The sequence below is a fragment of the Vigna angularis genome, chromosome 8, assembly GCF_016808095.1.
Source record: "Vigna angularis cultivar LongXiaoDou No.4 chromosome 8, ASM1680809v1, whole genome shotgun sequence".
In the NCBI taxonomy this organism is placed as follows: Eukaryota; Viridiplantae; Streptophyta; class Magnoliopsida; order Fabales; family Fabaceae; genus Vigna; species Vigna angularis.
In genome coordinates, this window is record NC_068977.1 from 17,148,353 (window position 1) to 17,175,483 (window position 27,131).

Sequence of the window (27,131 nt, forward strand, 5' to 3'; positions counted from 1 at the left end):
GGTTCAATTGATCTCCTTGCTGGCTTATACGTTTGTGATTTTACCAAACATTTCTCCTACGCTCACTATGCCTTTTTTGTTTCCAATTGTGCTGACAATAACACAACCCTTTGGTATTACCGGATGGGCCATCCCTCTCTTACCAGAGATTAGCTGCTTTGAAAAACAAATAGTGATAATCATCCTTCTATTTATGATACTTGCCATCGGGCAAAAAAATTGCCCTTTTCATCTACCATTTCTCATACTGATCATTGTTTTGAATTGCTTCATATGGATACATGGGGACCATGTTCTATTGTTTATATGCGTGGTTACAAATACTTTTTAACCATTGTAGACAATTTCTCCCGTTTTACTTGTCTCATATCTATGCAAAATAAATCTAATGCTCAGGCTAATATTACTGATTTGGTTATATATGCTGAAAACCATTTTCAAACAACCATTGAAAACATTAGCCCTAATAGGTGTTGAGTTTGCTAGAAAGACTTTTTCTCTATCATAGGTATTATACACTAAACCACTTGCATAGAGACACTTGAAAACAATGGCTTCATAGAGCGCAAACACCAGCATCTTTTGAACCTTACCCATGCCCTATTATTTCAGTCTAACCTACTTGGTTTTGGTGTTTTGCTGTTCAACATGCTACATTTTTAATCAACTTCAATTCTACACCCTTATTAAACAACATTAGTCCATACGAGAAACTTTATGGTCATCTTTGTAATTTAACCAATCTTTGCGTGTTTGGATGTTTGTTATTATAATATTTTCACTGCAAATAAAAAAAGGCTTGACAATCGTGCTATACCTAGTGTGTCTTTTGGTTTAAAACCTCGTACCAAAGGCTACATATGTTTCTTAACTTACAAAATCATAAAATAGATGTTTCAAGAAATGTGGTCTTCTATGAAAATCAATTTCCTTATCATTCAAAAGGCTAGGACCACGTAACTATAATCTCTATTGTGATGATATTCTTTGTTGCTGGACATCACATCCCTGAAGACACTAATAATGATATCTTTGATGTTGACAATAATTATCATGAGATGAATATTGTAGATCCCACTACTGATACAACAAAAGACCCAAATCTCCCTCTTCAAACCTAGACGTTCCACTCATGAGAGAAAATCTCTTAGCTACCTTCTGGATTTCCACACTCCAGGTTTGACCAACACTACTATAACATCCAAATATCCAATAACATCTTATTTGTCTTATTGCTTCTTATCTCCTAACTACAAACACATTATTCTCTTTATCTCTGCTACCACTGAGCCATGATCCTATACAGAGGCGTCCAAAAACATCAACTGCAACTCTATTATCTCATGGAAGTCAAACAAACAACAAACCATCTCTAAAAGTTCCTTAGAAGCTTAATACTAATACTGAGCCTTAGCCTCCATCACTTGTGAAGTTCAATAGATTACATACCTTTTGCAAGATATTCACATCAGCTATATCTCGCCTGCTCTCTTATACTGTGATAACTAATCAAATTCAGATCGCCTCAAACCAAGTCTTCCACGAAAGCACGAACCATATTTAAATTGATTGCCACATAGTTCGTGACAAACTCAATGTTGGTTACCCAAGCTTCTCTCTATTTCTTCCTCTTTTCAAGCTACTGACATCTTCACTAATCGCTTGCCCCTGTCATCTTCAAGAACTGCACTCCAAGTTAGAAATGAGAAGCATTTATTCCCAACATGAGGGGGATTGGTAAACATATATTTGGCTGTGTTTGATTTCCTTTCGTTTTTAGGTTGACCGCGTGTACTTAGCATGTGTCTTCTTTAGGCTAAGCTGTTTTTGTCACTGTAAGGTTTCGAAAGAAAGAAAAAAAAAAATAAAATAAAATAAAATAAAAATTTAATTGACAAGCGTCGGTGGAGTCCACGTGGCAAGCGGCGAGCGCGCCACCTCAGAGCGCACATGGACGACAGCGGCGCCCGACATCCACTAACGGACGCCGAATGTCGAACGTGGAGCTGAGTCAGAACCGGTAGTGGAAAGCGTTAGTGAGATACACGTGTCCGCCTGCGAATGGACGTCCGTTCAGCATGAGTCAGATTTTAGAAATGGAATACACGTGTCCGCCAGAGAGAGGACGACCGTCCGGCAGGAGCTGTCAGTGCGCTGGCCAAGTGGGAACGTGCGTCCTGCTGAGTGGGGCGGGAATATTCCCACCCCCTTTACACGCGCCTCTCAGTTTTAATTCTGAGTATTCTCCCTCTTCATCCTCTTTCCTGGATCTCTGAACCTTTTCTCTTCATTTTCCTCTGCACCTTCTCTCTAAGAACCACCGTTATCCTCCTCCGTTTAGCATTCCTGCACCGTTGAAGGGCGCTCGGCGTCAAAGATTCTAGAGGAAACGTTCGTCTAGAGAAACTGAACTGGTAAGTTCGTTCTCCCTCTCGGTCGTTCGTCTTACTGGTATACGAAACCAGTTTTGTGTACGTACGTTACCCTTCGTAGAATTGATTAGATCCGATTTGGTTGGGGCTCGTTCATTGTAGTTTGGTTAACGAGCGTTTACGAGCGTGGGAAAGGGAAACGTAGTGGAGAAGAGTGTGGTGCGTCAGTAGACGTTCGGTCATTTCCAGGTAAGGGGAAGTATATTTAATTTAACTGGTTTGATGTATGTGTGTGAACGCTCGTTATTCAATTGTATGGAAATGATGCATGATGTTACTGTGGTTGATTTACATGGACGTTCGTTGTTATTAAGTGATAATGAAATATGACTGAGCTACATATGTTGTATGAAATATATGAATGGAATGGTTTTGGTATGAGCGAATGGAATTATGAGCTTTGCATGTTGAAAATGAACTAGAATATAAATGGATGGAATAAGAGTTTTCCCGTAATAGCGAACGTTCGTGCTGAACGGTCTTTGACCGTTCGGTCTCCCTATTTAACAGTCAAGAAATGGGATTCGTTCATTTGGATAGATCCCTGGTCGAGGACGAGCGTCCTCATGTTAAAATGCTTCGTTTGAACGTTCGGTCAAGTACTGTGTTTGGTATTCTTTGATAAACTCCCTTCTGTTGTATGCATATATGTAATAGTGTATTTTACCGTTCGTAAACACTTCTTCGAAATCAAAGTCTATTATTTTAAGGCTACTAGCGCTCGGATTCACACTGAGCGTTCGTCCTACTAGTGCTCGGTTCTGAACTGAGCGTTCGTCCTTTAGTGTGCTCGGTTTTATGTTGAACGTTCGTTCAAATTGGTGTTCGGTCTCATACCGAACGTTCGTTCTAAACAGGGGCTTCGTCTCAGATTGAGCGCTCGCTCAAAATGGTGCTCGGTCTTATACTGAGCGTTCGTTTTCTAATTCTTAACGATCGTCCTTTTGGTCCAGTCAGCATGGTTCGTCCTCGTTTTCTTGGTGAGGGCAGGACGTTCGGTTTTTTATGGTCATCCTTATAAATGATGAAAATGATTATGGAATGATGAATAATAAATGATGAACAATATATGAGATGGAAAGGAAGTTGTGATGTTGAACGAGCGTTCCGGGTTGGGACGACTCTTGAATGAGAATTTGAGAATTTGTAAATGTACGACTGTGGGAAGTTAATGCTGGCTGTTCGATCCTGATGTTCCGTGAGTGCTCGTTCTTAAGTAGAGGGCGCACGTTATGCGTGGGAACGGCAGGAGGTCGTCGTCCTTAGAGGTACTTTGGACGGACGTACTAACCTCGGGTGGCAGCTGATGAGGATGCCAGTTACCACACCACCCGGGTGCCCGAACGCCTGTAACTACGCAGAATTCATACAGTCCGGACGGTCGGTCTAGTGTTGAGTCTTATCTTGAACGTACGTTAAATTGTGTTGATGTGTGATGAATTGTTTATTTGAAATTGTATGTTGATGCATGAGTTAAATTAAGTAAGCTTACCCCTTTCGTTTTCCTTGTGTTGTCCATTGTCCTTGTACGTCCGTCTTGTCATTGCAATGATCATCCGTGTGGATGTGAGCAGATGGAGACGAGCGTTTGGAAGAGGTGCTGAACGAAGAGAACCTGATTGAAGTTGAAGTGAAGACCGAGCAGTGAGACGCTCGGCCAGAAGTTTAAGTGTTTATTGAAGTGGTCGTTCGACCACCTCTTTCCTTTAGTTTCTGTATGTTCGACCGTTCGGTAATTTCGTGTGTAAACCGTTCGGTCAATTTCCGTTTACGTTCGGCTTTATTTGGTAATTCTTGTTGAAGACGTGCGGTGTTGCGCGTCCGTTCTTTTATGTAAGATTGTACTCAAGGACGTTCGTCCTTGAGCGCTCGTTCATTTCTTCTTTTTTTTGTTTTTAGTTGGAAAACTGTATTGAATTATTATTAAATGTGATTTTCTGATTTTATGATTTAATACTGTATTTTTGGGATGTCAGAGTCACCACATGCCCCTTTACTAATATGTATTTCCCACCTTCATTTGTCACAAATACTATAGAGATAAAATTTTCAAAATATCATAATAGTTATATTAAAATTTTTAAAGCATACATACGACATAAAAAAATAATAAGAAAATGTTACGTGATAAAACTAAGTTTTATAATAAGAATATAATTAATATTAAATTTATTAAATGATTATAAATTAATAAATATTTATCTATACCTATATAGATATATAGATAAAGAGAACTTTTTTTATCACGTTTTTTTTTCAAATTTACTCTTTTTTAATTAAAATAATTATTGTATCAATTTTATCGTTTCTTTAAATTTAAGTGTTTTTTTAATTTGACCGTTTTTTAAAAATTAACATTTTTTTAAAAAATAAAACTACCCACATAATAAATACAAACTATTTACAATAAGTTTTTTTATAAAAAAAATACTTATATTTAACTTTATAATAATAATTATAATAAGTTTATTATTTTTATTATAATAAAAAAACACAAATAGAAAAAAAATATAAATAAATACATAGAGGTTAAACATTAAACCACTTATATTGATATTTATAAATCAAACTAAATTAATTAACTTATTAGCACGATTATTTCTTTAAGAAAAAAAATGAGAAACTTTGAATTACATATACCTACAAAAATACGAGCATCCATATCTTTCTAAGACTCTAAGGAACTTCTCTTTCATTCAAAAAACCATGAGATTAAAAAATAGTCATCTTCACTAAAATCTCTTAAAGTTTTCTATCCAATTATGCTTATAATTGACCTTCATAATCTCAACATAAATAGAAGTATATACTCCTAAAAAAACTGAAAAACTATCCACATATTCTCTTTAACTTCCTCTAAAAATACTAGCAATTGAAGTAAAATTGAGACAATTTGAGATTGAATTTGTCATGTTATATTCATAAATCTTAATTTGAATATTAAAATAATTTCAACATAAAAAATTAGAAATAATATTACTCATATACTTTTAAATTTAACTTTTTTAATTTAAAAAATAATAAAAGAAAACATAATTGAATTTTCTACTTTGTAGAGGGAAATATTTTATTAAAAGTAGTAAAAAAATTGGGAGGAGAGAATGCACATAAAATTAAAACAAAATTGAAAATGAAGTAATTTTTATAAAATGACATAAATTTTCTTAATTAACAGGATATTTAATATCAATTTTGGTCTCTAATTTTATTAGTTGTGAGTCCTCTCATTTTTGAGTTGTTGAGAGTGATCCCATGTTTTGTAAGAATGATTCAAGTTGATTCTTTTTGCTCATGGAATTAAAAATGCTAATGGTGTAATGTTCACCTTAGCCAACAATGAATGACCTGTCCAATTATTTATTCATTACTTGGCAAGTTCAGGTGAATTTCCCTTTACCTTAATCATAGTTTTAGAAACTCTTGGCTTTCATTTTCCGGACTTCCTTTTTCTTGAACAAACCTAGCACTGTGGGTCCTTGATGTGCAAGGAGACACCCTCCTCCTTCCTCTCCTCTGTTTCTGGGTTGGCATTATAGGGAACCTTTCTTCTTTCCTTCTTCTTGTTGTGGTTCTCTTCATATTACGGCTCCAAATTGGGGTTTTATTTTTGGGATTCTAGTCTCGCGACGTTGGGTTTCCATCCTTGGATTGAGTTTCTATTTTTTTTCTCTATAGGTTGGTGGCACAATGGTTGGGATTCTTCGTGATCTTGTGATTTTGGGGATTTTAGGCTTTTCGTCTAGGATTGAGGGTTCTGATTTTGGGAATTTCTTGTGTCTTGATTCTCCTCTGTAGATTGTTAATGCGATTTGGGGGTTAGGGTTTTTGAATTGGGGTTTTGTTTTCTGATTTCACGTTTTAGGATTATCTGCAATTGTATTTTTATCTTGCACTTTTAGGGTTTTTGAATTGGGGTTTTGTTTTCTGATTTCAGGTTTAGGAATTATTTGCAATTGTATTTTTATCTTGCACTTTTGGGGTTTTTGGAATATGTGATCTTGCATTTTGGGATTTTGATTTTGAAATAAAGTTTTGATGGTGAATTACTTCTAACCTAATTGTAATTTCCTTTAACCTTTTCACGGCAATAACTTTAACACGTCAATCGATTTGAGCTTGTCAAGTAATAAATAATTGGACAAGTCAATCATTATTAGCTAAATGAACATTACATAGTCAGTGTTTTTAATTGCAAAAAGGACCAACTCGAACCAGTTTTACAAAATATGAGACCAGTTTGAACAACTCAAAAATAAGAAAACCACTTTAAACACAACTAACAAAATTAGAGATCAAAAATTAATATTAAACCTTAACAAAAACTAATGTATAAAAGTAATAATTAATTAAGGGTATTTACGTCTTTTCAGGACAAATTAACTTTCTTTGTCTTGCTTTCTTTTCAAAATAGAAGGGAAGTATTTTTTAAAGAGAACTCACTATCTTATTCCCTCGTTCATGATACACCGTTTGATTTTAGTTTCACATGGACTGAATTCAAATATGATGACATGACATCAACTTGTGACATGTTATACAACTACAACTAAGATACTAAATTAAAATTATTAAAATTTGAATGATTAAATCATTTAGTATATTAAGATACAATTGAAACAACCCAACGCTATACACCCTCAATTGTATAATTGTTATATCTTACAAATTAAGTGTAATTAAGTTGTTTTGAAAGCAATAAGTTAGATAATACCATAATACAATATATTTCCTCTTTCTTTTTCTTGTTTGCATTGCAATCAAACAAAAAGGTGAGATTACTCAGCTGCAATATAAAGTGTTCATTGTTCAACATGAAAAAAGAAAATCCAAATTTTCTCCATTTTGCCACAATCTAAACCCCAAAAATGGATTAGAAGAATAAACAAAAGAACTAGAAGGTCAAGCTTTAAAACTTTTCCTCTTCCAAAACTTGAAGGAGCAGCAGCAGCCATTTCTTCCATAAAATATTCAACCCGATTGAAGATTCTAACCAACAGAAAGGGCCAAGTCAAAGTCTTCTCCTTTCACTCCCCACTACAAACCCCATTTCTTCCCCACACAAACCAAACCCCCAAAATACGTCATTAAACATCCAACACCAAGATCTTTATATTTCATTCACACACACATACCCACATGAACAGACACACACAATTGAAACATCGGAAAACAACATGTTCCTCAAAATCCAATTTTTGTTCCTCATCCTTTTTCTGGCAGCCACCGTTGCTACCGCCATAGACCCAGGTTCCACTCTTTCAGCCTCTTCCTCCTCCAACCAAACGTGGTCTTCTCCCGGGGGCACCTTCTCCCTGGGATTCATCTCCGTTCAGCCACCCACCACCCCTCCTTCCTTCATCGCCGCCATCTCCTACACCGGTGGCGACCCTGTTGTCTGGTCCGCTGGACACGGCGCAGCTGTGGACTCCGGTGGGTCCTTACAGTTCCTCTCCTCTGGCAACCTCCGCCTCGTCAACGGCTCCCGCTCCACCGTGTGGGAATCTGCCACGGCGGGCGCCACTTCAGCAGCCCTTGAGGACAATGGAAATTTGGTAATTTCGAACGGCACAAGCACCCTCTGGACAAGCTTTGACAACCCCACAGATACCCTGGTGCAGTCTCAGAATTTCAGTGTTGGTAAGGTTCTCACTTCCGAAAGCTACTTTTTTAGCCTTAGTGGAATTGGGAATTTGACTCTGAAGTGGAACAACAGCATAGAGTACTGGACTCAGGGTTTGAATTCTTCTGTGAATGTTAGTTTGGAGTCCCCTGTGTTGTCTTTGACATCGATTGGGCTTTTAGAACTTTCTGATGTGAACTTGGGTAGTCCTGTTCTTGTTGCCTATAGTAGTGACTATGATTTGAATGCTAATGTGTTTAGGGTGTTGAAGTTGGACAATGATGGGAATTTGAGGATTTATAGTACTAGTCTGGGTGGTGGAACTTCTACTGTTAGATGGGCTGCTGTTGCAAATCAATGTGAGGTTTATGCTTACTGTGGGAACTATGGTGTGTGCGGTTACAATGATTCCAGCACGGTATGTGGTTGCCCTTCAGAGAATTTTGAGATGGTTGATCCGAATAATGGTAGGAAAGGGTGCAGGAGGAAGTTGAGTCTGGATAGTTGCCAAGGGACAGCGACCATGTTGACCTTTGATCATGCTGTGGTGTTGAGTTATCCCCCTACAGCGACATCGGAGACTTTTTTCATTGGTTTATCAGCCTGTAGAACGAATTGTCTTTCGAGTTCAAGTGCCTGTTTTGCTTCTACTTCCTTGTCAGATGGCACAGGGCAGTGTGTAATAAGATCAATAGATTTTGTTAGTGGATATCAAGATCCTTCGTTGCCTAGCACTTCTTATTTCAAGGTTTGTCCACCGTTGGCACCAAATCCACCACCCTCTTCGGCAGGGACTCTGAGGGAAAGGAGTTCCAAGGTGCCTGCATGGGTTGTGGTTGTGGTTGTTTTGGGTACTCTTTTTGTTTTGCTAGCCTTGGAAGGGGGTTTGTGGATGTGGTGTTGTAGGAATAACAAGAGGTTTGGTGCGTTGTCAGCTCAGTATGCTCTTCTTGAGTATGCTTCTGGTGCTCCAGTGCAGTTCTCGTACAAGGAGCTCCAGCAAGCGACAAAGGGGTTCAAGGAGAAGCTCGGAGCTGGTGGATTTGGTGCTGTTTATAGAGGCACTCTTGTTAACAAAACTGTTGTTGCAGTGAAGCAACTTGAGGGCATTGAGCAAGGTGAGAAGCAGTTTAGGATGGAAGTTGCCACTATAAGTAGCACTCATCATCTGAATTTGGTGAGGCTTATTGGCTTTTGCTCAGAAGGGCGCCACCGGCTTCTGGTTTATGAGTTCATGAAAAATGGATCTCTTGATAATTTTCTATTCCAGACAGAACATCATTCAGGAAAATTGTTGAATTGGGAGTACCGATACAACATCGCTCTTGGCACAGCAAGAGGCATCACATACCTACACGAGGAGTGCCGTGACTGCATAGTCCATTGTGACATCAAACCTGAAAACATTCTCTTGGATGAGAATTATGTTTCCAAAGTCTCTGATTTTGGTCTTGCAAAGCTTATCAATCCCAAGGACCATAGGCATCGGACCTTAACAAGTGTGAGAGGAACCAGAGGATACTTAGCTCCTGAGTGGCTTGCAAACCTTCCTATAACATCCAAATCTGATGTTTACAGCTATGGTATGGTTTTGTTGGAGATTGTGAGTGGAAGAAGGAACTTTGATGTTTCAGAGGAAACAAACAGGAAGAAGTTCTCCATCTGGGCCTATGAAGAGTTTGAGAGAGGTAACATCAGTGCAATTTTGGACAAAAGACTAGCTGGGCAAGAAGTTGACATGGAGCAAGTAAGAAGGGCAATTCAAGCAAGCTTTTGGTGCATCCAAGAGCAGCCATCTCAGAGACCAACAATGAGCAGAGTGCTGCAAATGCTAGAAGGAGTAACTGAGGTTGAAAAGCCACCTGCCCCAAAATCAGTGATGGAAGGAACTGTCAGTGGAACCAGCACATACCTCAGTAGCAATGCCAGTGCATTTTCCACTGTTGGAGTTTCACCCCCTGGACCATCCTCTACATCATCATTTCAGATTAGTGGTGTTTCAACCTTCAACTCAGGAAGGACCCCTGAGAAGGCAACCTCATCTCTTTTACAATCAGACACATGACAGAAAACTGCTTCCATTTCCTTTTTCAAAATTTACCAGAAAAATTGGTTCAAAGTCTCATTCACTTGTGCTGAGGGGACTTTGTGCAGGAGCAGCACAAGTACAAGCTTTGCTGGTCAAACCCTGTATAATATGATATTGATTGTATACTATATTTCATTTCTTTTTTCTTTTATTTATCCTGATCATTGTATTGTATGTTCCTTCAAAACAGGATATTGCAAAGTTGCAGCAATTATTTGTATTTGTTAGATATATTATATCTTTTATCTTTTAGTTAGTTTGTTATTATTTCTCATTTGTATTTTGGGCTTAGCCCATATTTCTTCTATTATAAATAGAGAACCCTATGTGTGTATTTAACACAAGGGAGATTAATCTAAATATAGTTTTTCACTATATTCAATATGGTATCAGAGCAAGTTTTCTGATCCTCTTTTGGTGGTCTCTGCTGTCTGCCGGCGGCCGGCCGCATGGCCGCCGGCAGCCCCTAAAATTTCAGTGGGCAGTTCATCTTTCTTTTTCTCTTAAATCTGTGCCACAGTCAGCACCGTGCAGTCAGATCTCTCCACCGTCGCCGCCGCTTCTTTCCGGCCAGTCCGTCGCCGCCTCCGGCCACCGCTACCGCCGTCGCCGTCGCCGTCGTCGCCGCCGTCGCCGTCGTCGCCGCCGCCGCCGCCGCCGCCGGAGTTCCAGAATCGACCGGCGACCACACCATCGGAATCGTCTCGGCCGGGCGACCACCGTCGCACAAAGATCGCGGCGATCGGAGCACCCACGCGCCGCCGCAAGATTCGCCGCTGCCGCCGCGCGTGCCGGCGCGTCGCCGGAGCTTTCCGCCGCCGATCAGCACTGCCGTGATCGCCTCTTCGCCCTCTTTCTGGATCTGTGGTCGTTGCATCAATCGGAGTACTTTGAATTTTTAGGGTTTCTCCCTTGCCATGGCTGCCCAACTTGATGATCGGAGTCGGTCTCGCCAACCAGACCATCGCCGCTGGCCATGCCGTTTGCCGCTGTCCCGCGCCGTTTGCTGCTGTCCACGCGCCGTTTCCCGCTGTCCAGGCGCCGTTTCCCGCTGTCCGCGCCGTTTGACCACTGTCCAGCCACTATTGATCGCTGTCCAGGTGCCGTTTCCGCTGTCCGGCGCCGTTTAGTTTGCCGCTGTTCGGCACTGTTTGCCACTTTTCGGTGCTAGAGTTAGCCCGATGTTTGGCCCTGTTTGCCGCTCTTCAGTGCTAGAGTTAGCACTGTTTGCTGCTGTTTGGTGCTAGAGTTAGCACTGTTTGCCGTTGTTCGATGCTAGAGTTTAGCCCGATCTTCTTGTGATACACGGCTGAGTATCACCACTTGGGAGTTGTCCAGCAAAGAATCTTGGACCTCCAACATATCTTGATGTCTTTGTTTTAGCATTGTAGCTTAATATTTTGTTTTGTTTTAGTGGTTCAGCAACTGTGATCTTTCACATTTCCACCTTCACACTAAGGGGGAGTACGTTTCCAAGACACTGCAAGTCACATAAATATGAGTGTAGTCCCTGCAGTTTTGTAGATTTCAGCTACTACTGTTGATCCCGTCACCCATCCATCATTGATGAGGATTTAGTGTAGTCCCTGCAGTTTTGTAGCTCTTAGCTTTCAGCTACTACTGTTGATCCCGTCACTCATCCATTCATCCACTTTTGAAGTTGAAGTTTCACAAGCTGCTGTTAGTCCATCTATGTTTGCCTCACACCCTTGAAGACAAATCATCTAGTTCAACACTGAGTTCATCTATTTCAAGCTTAGTTCATACAATTTGTATGCTCCAGCTTGAGGGGGAGTGTTAGATATATTATATCTTTTATCTTTTAGTTAGTTTGTTATTATTTCTCATTTGTATTTTGGGCTTAGCCCATATTTCTTCTATTATAAATAGAGAACCCTATGTGTGTATTTAACACAAGGGAGATTAATCTAAATATAGTTTTTCACTATATTCAATAGTATTCAATTCCTGAAAATGTGCTTGTGTCAGCATAAGCACGTTGGTCTGCATATTTCTGGGTCAATAGTGCAACCCAATATCTTTGGTGTGCCAATAAAAGTAGTGAAGTTTTATGTTCTCATTGAGAACCCATCTGATAAACTATTGAGTTTTTCTTTTACCAAACCTAAAAGTTTGAGTCTGAAACGTGAAAACGTGAGACTCTTTGTTTCATCATGCACATAATAATCAACTGTGAGGACTTTCTGGTTGTCACAATGGTCAATTATATCATATATATGATATCTCACATGCATGAAACCCGTGTCATTCACGTTTTATTGTTGGTGGAATGTAGTATTTCCAATTTCTTGGAAAGAGGTTAAAAGAATATAATTTCGAAATATATTTTTTACCACAAGATTCAGAGATAATTTGGAACTTACAAAATTCTCACAGTTTAGAAACCAAGAACAAATTAATTTATATAGATTACAATATCTCTTAACTTAATGATATGTTTTTGAAGAGCAAAACCATGATACAAATATTAAGCAAAGTTATACTTTCAATAATGACAGAAGAATACTTCATTGCTTGACGTCAATGAATATTCAAAATAACGTCCATGTGACCACGTCAATGTCTTCATTTCAAACAAGTTCAAATTCAATGCACGTGTAGGACGTGGCTCCTGGTTACAGCTGTTGAAGACCAATAGAGATTAGAGGGCACTTAACTTGTAATCAAGTAGTAGATCATTTCACTATCTTGATCAATGAATTAGTTTGTGAATTAGTTTGTGAAAATAAGATTTAGTTAAACTTTTTAATTTTTCAAAGCCCCTCATATCACGCCACCAATATAAAAGTCTATGTTCAGGATCTTAGTGAGAATATTTGGTGTTTATCGTGGAGACGATAAAGATGTTATAAGACAAACTATTTGTCCCTTAAACCCTCTAGTGGGGTCACTCTTCATACCATGTCCAATAATTTCACATCATTTAGGAGTTGATACCTAGAACAGTTTAAATACTCATTTCTCTTTCTATCGTTTGAGTCACCTTTTAAAGTTAAAATCATGATAGAGTTTCAAACTTTAAAGTGGACAATACCTCTGAATATGGTGATTGATCATTGATCCTAATGATGTCACTCATTCAGCGGACTTGGGATCGGAACAATTGTGATTTAATCTTGAAATTTAAAGTGAAGTAAGTTTTATATTTCATTTTTTTAAAAAAACATTTTGATTATTTAAATTAAAAAAATACAGTTTTAGTTTCTAAAGTTTATAATCTAAAAACTAAAAATGGTTTTATACAAAATTTTATTTCCCAAATTTGGTATTTAGTACTAAAAACACTTTCTATTTAATTTAAGAAACTAAAATATTTTTTGAAATTTAATGTAACGAAAATCAAATTCACCTTAAATTTCAAACACTAATTATTTTTTAATCTATTTGTATTCTACGTTATATCTAAAATAGAGTAAGTGAAGATTGTGGATATCTAGAATGGAGCAAGTCAAGATGGTGGATACTTCGACACAAATATTTTGACATAGCCACGTGTCAAAGTGTCATTGGTTTCAAATTTTTTTTGAAGTGGACAATTGGAACAACACGTTTTCACTAGCGTATCCAACTTTCGTTTCGAAATTTTGATTTCAAAGTTTTTAAGAAACCTAGGTCAGGATCTTCTTTTTCCTTCTCAACAGGTGCTTCTGTTGTTTGTCTCTTTACCTAACATTGCTCCTTTGAGACCCAACATTCCACCATTTTTTCTTTCGTTGCTATGTTTTCTCCTTGGTCTCTGTTTTGTGCTTTTTCACTAAGAGACGAGTTGTTAAGTAAAGTATTGAATTCAAGGACACGCAGCCTCCAGAAAAACAAAAGATAAGAGAGTGGATAAAGATTTTCCTCCTTTTTCATTCAAATGTAGGTAATATATAACCTAATACCTGGTCTCACAAAAGGATAATAATAAAATCCTAACCAACTTTCATTCTAGATTATGCTGACTCATACAATCCCTTAATAATAAATAAAATCAGGTATCCCTTTTGTTTTTTAAGTCATTCTTTTAGGCCTGGCATCATCCTTGGTTGTGTCAGCTGCATAATTTGGGCTTTCATATCTAACATTACCATCTTCTTCAGCAATGACCTTGTCCTCAAGGTCATAAATTTGTTGTAACGTAATCCAATCCTCCCATGAAGTATCATCAAATGAGAGACCTTTCCACTACACCAAAGCTAAACGCTTAAGAACACCATTAACATTATTTGTTTTAAATCTAAGGATGGCAAGAGGAGTGATCAACGAATTATTCTCATACGAAAGAGGAGTTAAGGGATCAATAGAGGGTGGAAGTGGCCCTTCATATGCTTTCAAAACAACAATGGAAGACATTGTGGATCCTTGAAGTGTCAGGTAAATCAAGTTTGTAAGCTACAAGACCCATCTTTGCTGTAACTTGAAAGGGCCCATTAAACCGTTTAGCCAATTTATGGAATTTAGACCCCGAAACAGATATTTGACGGTAAGGTTGCAACTTGACATATACCCATGAATCAACATCAAAGCTGACCTCTCTACGCTTCAGATCAATGTTCTTCTTCATACGCTTCTAGGCCTTAAGCAAGTTACTTTTCAGCAAGGACAGTACCTCCTCACGTGACTTAAGTAAAGAACCACAACCCTCAATAGAAGAAGAATCCATCAAATACTCAAGAATAGAGGGAGGAGGCTTACCATACATCACTTGAAATGGTGACATCTCAGATCCAGAGTGGACTGAAGTATTATAATGGAACTCGGCCCAAGGAAGGTAACGAAACTAGTGTTGTGACTTGTCTTGAACGAAGGCCCGCAAGTACTGCTCAATTGTGCGATTCATAGCCTCCGTTTGTCCATCAATTTGTGGATGGTATGAAGAGCTCATCCAAAGCAAAGTGCCACTGAATTTGAACAAAGCCAACCAGAAACGACTCATGAAGATCGGGTCACGGTCGGAAACAATACTTTTGGGTAGTCCATGGTGTTTGCAAATTATCGAAATAAACAACTCAGCAACTCTATAAGTTGTGTAGTCAGTAGGTAGTGCTCCCAAATGAACTGCCTTTGAGAAACAGTCCACCATGACTAAGAGGACAGTATAGCTATGAGAAGGAGGAAGACCCGTAATAAAATCCATAGAGATATCCTCCCAAACGTTGGAAGGGTTGGGAAGTGGAATGAGAAGGTCGTTAGAGCGCTTGGTGCTATATACTTGGTTTGTTGGCACACCCGACATTGGGAAATAAAGTGGCGGACATCCTTTGCAATCGATGCCCAATAAAAATTGGCACTGAGACGCTTCAAGGTTTTGTTCACACCTGCATGCGCCCCTTCCACAGTCTCATGAAACTCCTTCAAAAGTAGGGTGATAAATCTAGAAGTAGAGTCCAACCAGATTTTTCCTTTGAGCAACATTAACCCATCCCTAACTTTAAAGTGGGGCATTGAATCAGGATCAGGAATGCATTTCTGCCACAAAAGGAGATGATCCTGATCTCCAAGAAGGCTTTCTTTAATTCATCTAGAAAGTCACACTAGGGGACATATAACATCCTTAATTCACCATCTATTGGGCCTATGGACCGCGATAAAGAGTTTGTACAAAATTCAACTTTCCAGGTTTATACTGGATTTCATAATCATACCCCAACAACTTAGTGACATAGTATTGTTGTTCCGGAGTTTGAATCACTTGAGTTAGCAATTCCTTGAGGCTCTTCTGATCTGTCTGGATAATGAAGAAATTTCCCAACAGGTATTAACGTCAACGTTTTACAGCATTGGTAATTGCATGCAACTCCCGTATATAAGCCGAAGCCTTCACTAAACGAGGGCAAAAAACCTTGCTAAAATATGAGACTAAGTGAGAGTCTTGGACAAGTAAGCACCCATGCAGCACTAGAAGCATTAGTTTGAAGGATGAATGATAAGTATGAAAAAGAGTTGTTTTAATCCATATAAATGAGCTCAATCCTGTAATTATTCATGTTGTTCCTTAGTGAAAAGTTGTAATTGAGAGTAGATTGTTAAGTAAAATATTGTACAGAAAAGGGTGTGTTATTTGGACTCTATCAGCCAATTTTCGCAAAACGAAAGCCAAAATTCGCACTGCCAGAAGAAGGAAATTCGCATAGCGCACCAGTACCTGTGCGTTGAGTGAATAACATCAGTTAAGAAAATTCGCATAGCGCACCAGTACATGTGTGCTGAGTGAATTAATGAAGTAAAGTGGCTTAAAAAGACAGATAGAAAGAAAAGGGAAAATAGTTCCGAACAAAGGAAATAAACGCAAACATCTTAGGAACTTCTGGAGACTACTTCAAGGCATCAAGACACCATATTTGCAAGGGATTGCTTCAAATATATACGTTCTAGATGACTAGGAGTAGTTAAATTTTTCTTTCGTTGGAATTGGATGTAATGAACTCACTCTAATGTAATTTTCCTATTCAATATATCGTTGGTCATTCATATGCTCTTTCTTAAATTTAACAACATTGTATGAAAATATAATGTTAATTGAATGTCTTTGATTACTGGAAAGTAACTTTGAACATGAACATAGATAAAGCACCTAAGTGATTTGGGATCTAGGGATAGATTCAATAACTTGGTCATTCTTAGCATCAGACTTAATGCAAATTGTATGTTAAATTGACTAAGGGATTAACATTTTATATATTAATTTTGAACTAGTTGCTAAGGGATTAGGACTGGTATGCCTTGATGTGAATGTTTGAATGAAATAATGATATATTGTACAGAGTTTTATCTTCATATGATTCATGAAACCCAATTCCAACAAAGTTTCTTTTAAATATAATTCCTTGCACACCAACTGTTTGATAAAATACCAAAAAGAGTTTCTTGTGTTGTTTTTTGCATTTTGATGTCTAATTGAGTTATAAAAGGAAGGATTGTCATGTGTTGCACAAGTTCTTTGGGAGAACGATACTCTGAACTTACTCTATATTACTTGGAACAATTTCGTATACTTGCTAAAAAATTATCAAGTTTTTGGCGCCGCTGCTGGGGACTTGTGTTCAAACAAAGGCAATTTGGGCATTTATGACTCTTTTAGACTTTGTTGTGAATTTTCCTTTTTAATGTTGTTGTGTATGTAGTTGACTTTATTTTTTTTAAGACTTTCCATTGATTTAGTTTGAACTTAATGCCTGTCTCGGGATACACCTTAGAGCTTGATGCAGTTACTGAAAGTTCTTAGGGATGAGATTTTAGTAGCGGAACTAACAAAATCAAATCAGATGTGCAAATCACAGGGATGGGATTGTGTGTTTGGATTCATTGTTTTAGAACTTAAGGCAAGTTCGATGGACTTCTTACACCAAAGGATTGGGTGAGGGTTTATCATACTTAGGTAGGCACAACAAGAGGGATCTGAGTGTTCTAACTTTAGAAAACAAGGAAAGTGGAATTCTTTGCCAATTGTATGTCTGTTTTGTTTGAATTTCTTTTATGCAGTTTTCCTACAAATGTTTCTAGTTGTTGGAAGATCTTAGGGATGAGATTTCAGCAGTCAAAGCGGGAGTACTAAGTGATCTTGCAACAAGAGGGATCTGAGTGAGGTTATTTAGGAAATCCATTTCAATCATTCTGCATATTGGAACTATTGTTTGGTTGGTGTGCTCACGTTTTGCAATTTTTGTTTCTTCTTTTCCTTATTTCTTTGTTTATGTTTTTTTAAATTTATTTCTCTATCTCACTTTTCTATATGTTACGTTTAATTTTATCTTTATGTTTAGTTTTTCTGAGAAATTGTTGAAGTTTTTGTGTTGGTAAGTTATGTGTTTTGTTGTTAAGTGTAATGTTCTGTAATGTATGTTCAATATTGCAATATTTGTTAAGCATATATATATATATATATATGGTGCGTTAAGCGAATATATTTGTGAGTATCTGCAATGAGGTAAGTGAATTAATGAGGAAGAGAATTTATCCCCTTAGCGAATTTGTGAGTTGAGTGAATCTAAAAAAAAAGTCTATAATTTTATTCGCTCAGCGCACAGCTCTGGCGCGCTCAGCGAATAAACACCAAAAAAAAATTTAATTTTATTCGCTCAGCGCACAGCTCTGGTACGCTAAGCGAATAAACACAAATTAAAAAAAAATTGTAATTTTATTCGCTTAGTGCACAACTCTGGTGCGCTCAGCGAAAGCGAATAAACAAAAAAAAAATTAATTTTATTCGCTTAGTGCACAGATCTGGTGCGCTCAGCGAATAAACACAAATCTGGAAAAAAAAATATTCGCTCAACGAGGAGTTCGCTCTGCGAATTTCTCATTGCATCTTTGGTTATGTTTGTCACTTTATTCGCTAAGCGAACTGTTCGCTACAATTTTCTGATTTTGTGCAATTCTCACCATATGTTCAATGTTCTTTTGTGCTTAGCTAATATTATGAAGATAACTTCTCATAAGACCACCACATGGTCTTCTTCAAGAGTACAACATGCTGAGGCACAAGAAGAAAACCTTGTTTTAAACTATGATCAACATAGGTTCTCCTTTGAGTTCGCGCATCTCCCATGGCCTAAGGGCAGGCCAGATTCCAGGTGGAGGAGTGCAAGTGCCTCATATGCAGAGGATGATTATGCTGGTGCAGATGAAGTTATCTTGTTTTGATTTAATGATTATGCAGTATCTGATTAAGTTATGTGATTCTTGAGGATGATGACATGTATGTTTGTGGTTGCAATGTGCTTCATATTTTTATTTGTGTGTAAGTATGAACTATGACCAGATCTGTGAGTGTTGAGAACATATATTGATTGAGAGATATTGAGTTGTTTAGATATGGAATTGGCTTTTGCATGATTTTGCTTCTACGTACATACACATATTTTTTTGGTTAAGGATGAAAAATTCCCTGTTTGTTATGGATTATACAGCTATTTGGCCAGATAGCCAACCTTGAGACACTATGGTACATTTGCAAACCCTCTTTGAGCCTTGATTTCTTTCTTTCCCCTTGAGCCTATTGTGTTATCCTACCTTACACCTTAGAAGAGAACATGTACTATGCTTTAAATGAGGTCAAGGTTGAATTTAAGTTTGAGGGAATAAAAGATCATATATAAAAAAAGCAAATAATGATAAAAAATGATGCTCAAATTGAAAAAGAAGGTTGAGCTGTGAAAGAAAATGGTATGTGATGAATGATATATTATGGGATTTGAGTACTAGATTGGGAATTGAAGTTATTCTCTTCTTAATAGGTGTCTTTGAATCCAAGAAAAACCATGATTCTTTTTCTAGTCAAGCCAAGCCTTAACCTGAAAAGACCTTTGGACTTAACCAATAGTGTGTGAAGTGTGTGAATCAAATGAAATGCAAAAGCTGATGAAGTTCTATGACAATTCTACTAACAAACACTTGAGTGGTGAGTAATGATAAATACTGATCTGGTTGTTCATATTCTATGCACATGTGATTTTGTGAGTAATGCACCATGTCATAATTGTTTGAAATCTTTAGGAGTGCATGTGATTTTTTTGATGTGCAAAGTCATTTTATCAAAATGTCAAATGTCTGTTGTATTGTTCATTTTCTTCTGTAATTTCATGAGTGCATGAAATAGTTCAAGTTTGGGTGAGTTGATAAGTATGAAAAAGAGTTGTTTTAACACTTATAAATGAACTCAATCTTGTAATTATTCATGTTGTTCCTTAGTGAAAAGTTGTAATAGAGAGTAGATGGTTAAGTAAAATATTGAACAGGAAAGGGTGTGTTATTTGGACTTTGTCAGCCAATTTTCGCAAAGCAAAAGCCAAAATTCGAACTACCAGAAGAAGAAAATTCGCATAGCGCATCAGTACCTGTGCGTTGAGCGAATAACATAAGTTAAAGTGTAGTAGTTTAAAAAATTCGCATAGTGCACCAGTACATGTGCGCTGAGCGAATTAATGAAGTAAAGTGGCTTAAAAAGACAGATAGAAAGAAAAGGGAAAATAGTTCCGAACAAAGGAAAGAAACGAAAACATCTTAGGAACTTCTGGAGACTACTTCAAGGTATCAAGACACCATTGTTGCAAGGGTTTGCTTCAAATATGTACGTTCTAGATGACTAGGAGTAGTTAAATTTTTCTTTCGTTGGAATTGGATATAATGAACTCACTCTAATGTAATTTTCCTGTTCAATATATCGTTGGTCGTTCATATGCTCTTTCTTGAATTTAATAACATTGTATGAAAATATAATGTTAATTGAATGTCTTTGATTACTGGAAAGCAACTTTGAACATGAACATAGATAGAGAACCTAAGTGATTTGGGATCTAGGGATAGACTCAATAACTTGGTCATTCTTAGCATCGGACTTAATGCAAATTGTATGTTAAATTGACCAAGGGATTAGCATTTTGATATATTAATTTAGAACTAGTTGCTAAGGGATTAGGACTAGTATGCCTTGATGTGAATGTTTGAATGAAATAATGATATATTGTACAAAGTTTTATCTTCATATGATTCATGAAACCCAATTCCAACAAAGTTTCTTTTAAATATAATTCCTTGCACACCAACTGTTTGATAAAATACCAAAGAGTTTCTTGTGTTGTTTTGTTTAATTGAGTTATAAAAGGAAAAATTATCATGTGTTGCACAAGTTCTTTGGGAGAACGATATTCTGAACTTACTCTATATTACTTGGAACGATTTGGTATACTTGCGAAAAAGTTATCAATGAATGGCTGGGAGAAATTGGGCAAAGCCAAAATAGAAGCACCAACCATAGTTGTTTTTAGGGCCTCAAAAGCTCGTTGTGCCTGGGATGACCAATGAAAAGCTCCCTTTTTAAGCAATTCTATGAGAGGAAGGGCTATTGCAATATATCCGTTAACAAATTTTCGATAGAACCTTGTTAACCTAAGGAATCCGCAATGGGCTTTAAGAGAAGACAGTACTTGCCATGCAACCATGGCTTGAACCTTGGTGGGGTCTGGTGCAACACACCCATTTGCGACCACATGACCCAAATAATCTATCTGTGATTGAGCAAATGGGCATTTCGATGATTTCAGGTACAATTGATTAGCGAGCAAAATATCAAACACCTGGCGGAGGTGAAGGAGATGCTCCTCAATGGTTGTAGTGAATACTAAAATATGTTCGAAGAAAACAATCACTGACTTTGCAACAAAGGTCGTAAGATGTCATTCATCGTGGCTTGGAATGTGGCTAGGGCATTGCACAACCCGAAGGGCATGACGCGATACTCATAATGCCCATCATGACTCTGAAATGCAGTCTTGTGTACATCAGAAGGATGAAGACAAATTTGATGGAAGCTGGAAGTGAGATCTAAGTTGGAGAAACATCGAGCAAACCTTAGTTAATTCAACAGTTCATCAATCGTAGGCAATGGGAACCTGTCTTTGATGGTAACCGCATTCAAGGCCCGATAATCTACACACATGTGCCAAGACCCATCCTTCTTCCGCAACAAAAGCACTAGAGAGGAGAAAGGGCTTGTGCTCAGAGTTATCCAACCAAAATCCAATAACTTAGAAATTTGCTTTTCGATTTCGATTTTATGGGCGTGAGGGTATCTATAAGGACAAACATTTACTGGGTTGGCAGCGAAAATAAGAGGGATTTGGTGATCTGTAGGGCATGAGGGAGGGAGGTGTGTTGGTTCAGTAAATAATATGGTGTATTGAAGAAGAAGTTGATGGACAAATGGATTAGGATGACAAGTATGAGAAGAGGTCAAAGAAGTGGGGTTGGTGACAAAACTTGAAGGGAATATAATTGGGCCTCATGGTCTGAACGTATAACCCTTTTTAATTGATGGATGGATATAGAAGAGGAAATTTGTCCAGAATCTCCCTTGAGCTCAATTGATTGGTTACGATGGAAGAATTTCATGGTTAGGTCTTGATAATCCATAAGAATTGGGCCTAGATGTTTCAACCACTGTGCTCCCAAAACTACATCAGAACCCATATCAAGAACAAAGAGATCCACCAAGAATTTATGGCCTTGTATCATTAACTCTACACCATGACAACATTGGTTACAAGCCAATTCCTCCCCGCTAACCACTAATACCTTCAATGGGGCAGTAGGACTTTGGGCCAGGCCCAAAAGATGTGCAACCTTTTGTTGGATAAAATTGTGAGTACTCCCTCCATCTACAAGTACACGTACTTGGTATTGGGCTATAAGACCCAAAATACGTAATGTTTCTGGAGCTCCAATACTAGAAATGGCATTATGGCTTAATTAGGCTGACAAACAAGACGTGTCTAATACTTCCTCAACACCCTGAGACGTCAAATCTTCATGCTTCTCAACGTCTCCATCAATAATGGGGCCATCTTCCTCATCAGCAATTAAAAGAAGATAACGAGCTGGACATCGATGGTTGCGGGAGAACTTCTGATCGTAGTTGAAACATAAGCCCTTCTCACACTTTTCTGCCAATGTTAAGTAAAGCACTGAATTCAAGGACAAACAGCCTCCAGAAAAATATAAGATAAGAGAGTGGATACAGATTTTCCTCATTTTTCATTCAAATGTAGGTAATATATAACCTAATACCTGGTCTCACAAAAGGACAATAACAAAATCCTAACCAACTTTCATTCTAGAATATGCTGACTCATACAATCCCTTAATAATAAATAACATTAGGTATCCCTTTTGTTTTGTGAGTCATTCTTTTAGGCCTCCTTGGTTGTGTCAGCTGCATAATTTAGGCTTTCATATCTAACACGAGTTGTTCTCTGTTTTCTTCTTCCCAGGCGCGAGTTATGGGAGGAAAATATAGTTCCGATTTGGCGATTTTAGGATGGAAAGCCCACCTCTTTGTGTTGTTCGGTTTTGTTTCGTTCTTTAGTTTTTATTTTGGAATTTTTCAAGTGAAGTCAAAGAAAGCAATAAAAGCAAGTTTCATGGAATAACCAAGGTTATATGCTCCTAACTTACCAAAAACATAAATAAAGTAATCACATTGACTCGTGGTTGTGAAAAAAAAGGAAAATCAACAATTCTCGTGGTTGTGTAAAAAAACTTGTGTCAAATATCATTTCTCAAATTTAATATTTAGTACTAAATCATGATGTGAGATTCCAAATGAACAATATCTCAGTAATGTAATGATTAACATGTAATTCACTCAATAAATTTAAAATCGAAATAATTGTGTTTTCAATCTTAAAATATAGAATGAAGTCAGTCTTATATTTCAATTTTTAAAAAAGCATTTTTGATTATTTAAATTTGAAAAAAACAACACGCTTTTAGTCTCTAAAGTTTATAATTTAGGAACTACAAAATGGTTTTAAACAAAATTTCATTTCCCAAATTTGGTATTTAATAAAAAAAAACTTTCTTTTCAATTTAAGAAACTAAAATATTTTTTGAATTTTAACTGAACCATAATCAAATTTACGATAAATTTCAAACACTAATTATTTTTTAATCTATTTGCATTCTACTTTGTATCTAAAATAGAGCAAGTCAAGATTGTAAATATGTACTGATAGTATGATGGTGAGTTTCTTGCAATGGATAAGAGCTATTAGGAGCTTATATAAATGAAAACAGAAATGCAGAGAAACGAAAAGAACCCTAAAAAAAGGGAAGAAACAACATAGAGAAAGAAATTGTATCAGTCTCCTTTTTCTCTCTCGTGCTACCTTATTTCTAGAGTAGTCCTTCAAAGTGTTTTGTTTGTTACATTTCTTCCCTCATTCCAAAGAACCTTATCCTCAAGGTTAAAGTTAGGATAGTTTTGTTGCATCACTCCAAAAAAGCCTCGTGTTCTTCTAAACCTTACTATTGAACTACTACCTAAGGAACATGAACATCACCTTTCAGAATAACTCTAAATTTCAATATAGAAATTAGTTGCAGAACCGTGCCTCTTCAGTAGTTAGAAAAGATTAAGGAACATAATACATGAAAAATTGAATCGATTTTGGCTGAATCAAGTAATTGTAAAGTAATTGTAGTTTTTAAGCCACAAATTTTATCTCTGTAACATCTTGAATGAGCCAACACATTCATAATTGTGACTACAAGCAACCATGTAGTTTCACAATATGTAACATAAGGGTGAAGCAATACTAATCTATTCTCAAATTGCATTAATAATTGGTGATAGCCGAACCACAAATCCAATTTAGAAAAATAATTAGCGTCATATAGTTCATCTAAGAATTCATCAACGATGGGTATGGGGGAAATTATTTTTAATTGTAATGGCATCTAAAGCCTTTTAGTGTCTCTCTAAGTACTATTTTTTTTCCTCCAAAAATAATAGATGAAGAGAAGGGCTTGTACTAGTCCTTAATCTAATATTTAACCTTCATTGAATTGATGACATGATTCTACTAGCAATTAGGAGAAAGTCCTATTGGTTTAATGAACATTATGTTGTAGGAATGAAATAATAAAGCTAATTCTGGTGGGACTTTTGTGGTTAGTTTGAATTCATTGGGAAAAGAATTCAGAATTTGTAGCTGCATCATAAAGACTTAAGCTATCAATCTAGTGATAATCAATCATGAAAATGCAGTAACCCTTGTAATATCTAATAACATTTGATATTAGACTAGATCATTATAATAGACAATTATATATTATTATTTATCACAATTAGATCAAATCTTAAATATCAAGCTAAATACAAGTATGTTGTAAGATGATATATTTGTTCAATCATTCAATGTCTCTAGCAAAAGTAAAGTTAATTTCTCAACAAAAATATACAAAATACAACTGTTATAATTGTTACTAAAAACGAAATTTTAAGTTTAATTTATTTTTACCAATTTTTTTTTTCAAAATATTTATATAACAAGTGTTAAACTAGATATTAATAAATAATTAGATAATAGCTTGACCAAGATAGACCCACAAACAACAAATTAGAATAGTCTTTGTTTAATATTAGCAAAATTGTCTAATATAAAGTTAAATTTAACATTATCTTACAAAACTAATTTATAAAGTAAGATCAGTAAAATTGTTTAATATATAATAAATGATAAATGTATCATCTTGAACAATATCAAAATTACTAAAATAATGAAAAGGTTTGGATAAAAGATATAAAAACTAATACAAATTATAATAACTAATTCAGTATGGTTTATTCTCTTACGTAACTTTCACTGCATAAAAAGGTCATTTGAATCTGTGCACTAAAATCTGGTTGGTTGAGTTACTCATTTTACTGCATAAAAAAGGTTGAACTGGTCAAAATTTGTTATCATAAGTTTCTGTATCAAATTTCAGTATCAACAAGTCTGTTTTGACTAATTAAACTTGGATATGCAAAATTTATATTTGTCTGTTGTGGTGAGAAAATTAATGGAGTGGGAAACGGTTGAAAGGGTGTGGTTTATCCATGTGTGTGAGAGTGTGTGTCGTGATTTTTTTATTTGGAGAAAACTTAAACTCTCTGGTTCCTAAGGAAGGAAGTGGTAACTGTGTTATGTTAAAGTTTCATGATAATTGCTACACCAAAGAATCTTGTTTCCTGTAACAACATTTGCAACTAAAACTTTTGATTCTGTCCTTTTCTATACTCTCTAAACTTTTAATTTCGTTTATCACTACTTTATAAAATCTCAATTCTTTCAAGTTTTTATAATAATATTTACATTTAAAGTAAAAAATTATAATATCAAAATCTACATAAACATTGCCATTTGTATATTACAAATAAAAACAAAAGGCTTGCGTTTTCTAGAAGTTACCACTACTGCTATTCACTTTTCACTAGTAAAAAAACACTTTTTTAACTCACCATATATGCCCCGGTTTTGTAAAAACCGAAACATTTAAAGACGCGGTGGCAATTTTGAAATTAAGACGAAGTTATATGTTTCGGGTGTATAAAAAACCGAGGCATTAAAAATAAAATTTAATACTGCATTGGTTGATACAGAACCGAGACATAAAGACTTCTAACTTTTCCAGTCCACGAGGCATCTTTCCCAGTGCACGAGGCACCTTTTCCAGTGCATGAGGCTAGGGACTCGGTTAATAGCAGAACCGAGGCATATGGACTTGCCTAGGGACTCGGTTAATAGCAGAACCGAGGCATATGGACTTGCCTCTACAGCTTCCACCAAACCCTTCCATTATTACTACCACTCTACTTGTATTAACCGAGGCATATGGAGTTGCCTTTACAACTACCACCAAAACTCTTTCTCTTCTTCCTCCCTTCATTCTTTTTAAACAACCCTTCACCATCCCGCACACCTTTTCCAGTGTTGCCGCTCCCCGTCTACTACTACCACCAAACCAAAACTCTTTCTCTTCTTCCTCCCTTCATTCTTTAAACAACCTTTCACCATCCCGCACACCTTTTGCCGTGCTGTCGCTCCCCGTCCTGGACCCTAGCAACGCGGCGCCAGCGCCAGCCGTGGTGCCTCCGCCGGTCATGGATTCTCTCGCCCCGTGGGTCCCTTTCCCGACCACCGTCGCCTTCCGTGATCAAGCCCAAATGGCCAACTTTTCCAGAAATCGTGCTTCGCAGCTTCGAACGACGACACCTGAAGTGGTTCGAATCGGTTGCGGGCAGTCTTGGATCCAAGGCGGTGGGGGCGGTAGCCGAGGTCGGAGTCAGGTTCGGAGGGGTGGTCGGAGGGGTGTTTTGATTTTAGGGTTCCTTTTGTTTTTTGGTTTTCCTTGATTGGGATTAGGGTTCTGTTTGAGAAAGTTAAGGTTTTTAATTGGGAAAATTCTTTTGGGGAAATTGTTGTTTGTGTTCTGCTGGTGTATATGATATTTGCTGTGAAGAGGAATTGAGGTTGAGTGAGAATGAGCAATGAACGTGCTGGTGCAGTGCAATGGACATTTGGAAGCGAAATGGGGATGATGATAGCTAGGGACGATGATGCTAAAAAAAAAAAACATGTTATTGCCTCGGTTGTCTACGAACCGAGGCATAATCCTATTTCGTTTTACCCCAGTTCTGAACCGAGGTATAAAGTCTACGCCTTTT

General features: G+C 37.1%; 1 protein-coding gene across 1 annotated transcript; it reads left to right on the forward strand.

Moving 5' to 3' along the window:
- Nucleotides 1–7,355: 7,355 nt before the first annotated feature.
- LOC108346109 (G-type lectin S-receptor-like serine/threonine-protein kinase At1g34300) lies at nt 7,356–10,393 on the forward strand. Its single transcript, XM_017585091.2, has one exon. The coding sequence runs from the start codon at nt 7,607–7,609 to the stop codon at nt 10,115–10,117; it is 2,511 nt and encodes an 836-aa protein (XP_017440580.1). The 5' UTR covers nt 7,356–7,606; the 3' UTR covers nt 10,118–10,393.
- The last annotated feature ends 16,738 nt before the right edge of the window (nt 10,394–27,131 follow it).

Coding starts and splice junctions, on each gene's coding strand:
- LOC108346109 (XM_017585091.2), top strand. CDS start 7,607: ATGTTCCTCAAAATCCAATTTTTGTTCCTCATCCTTTTTCTGGCAGCC.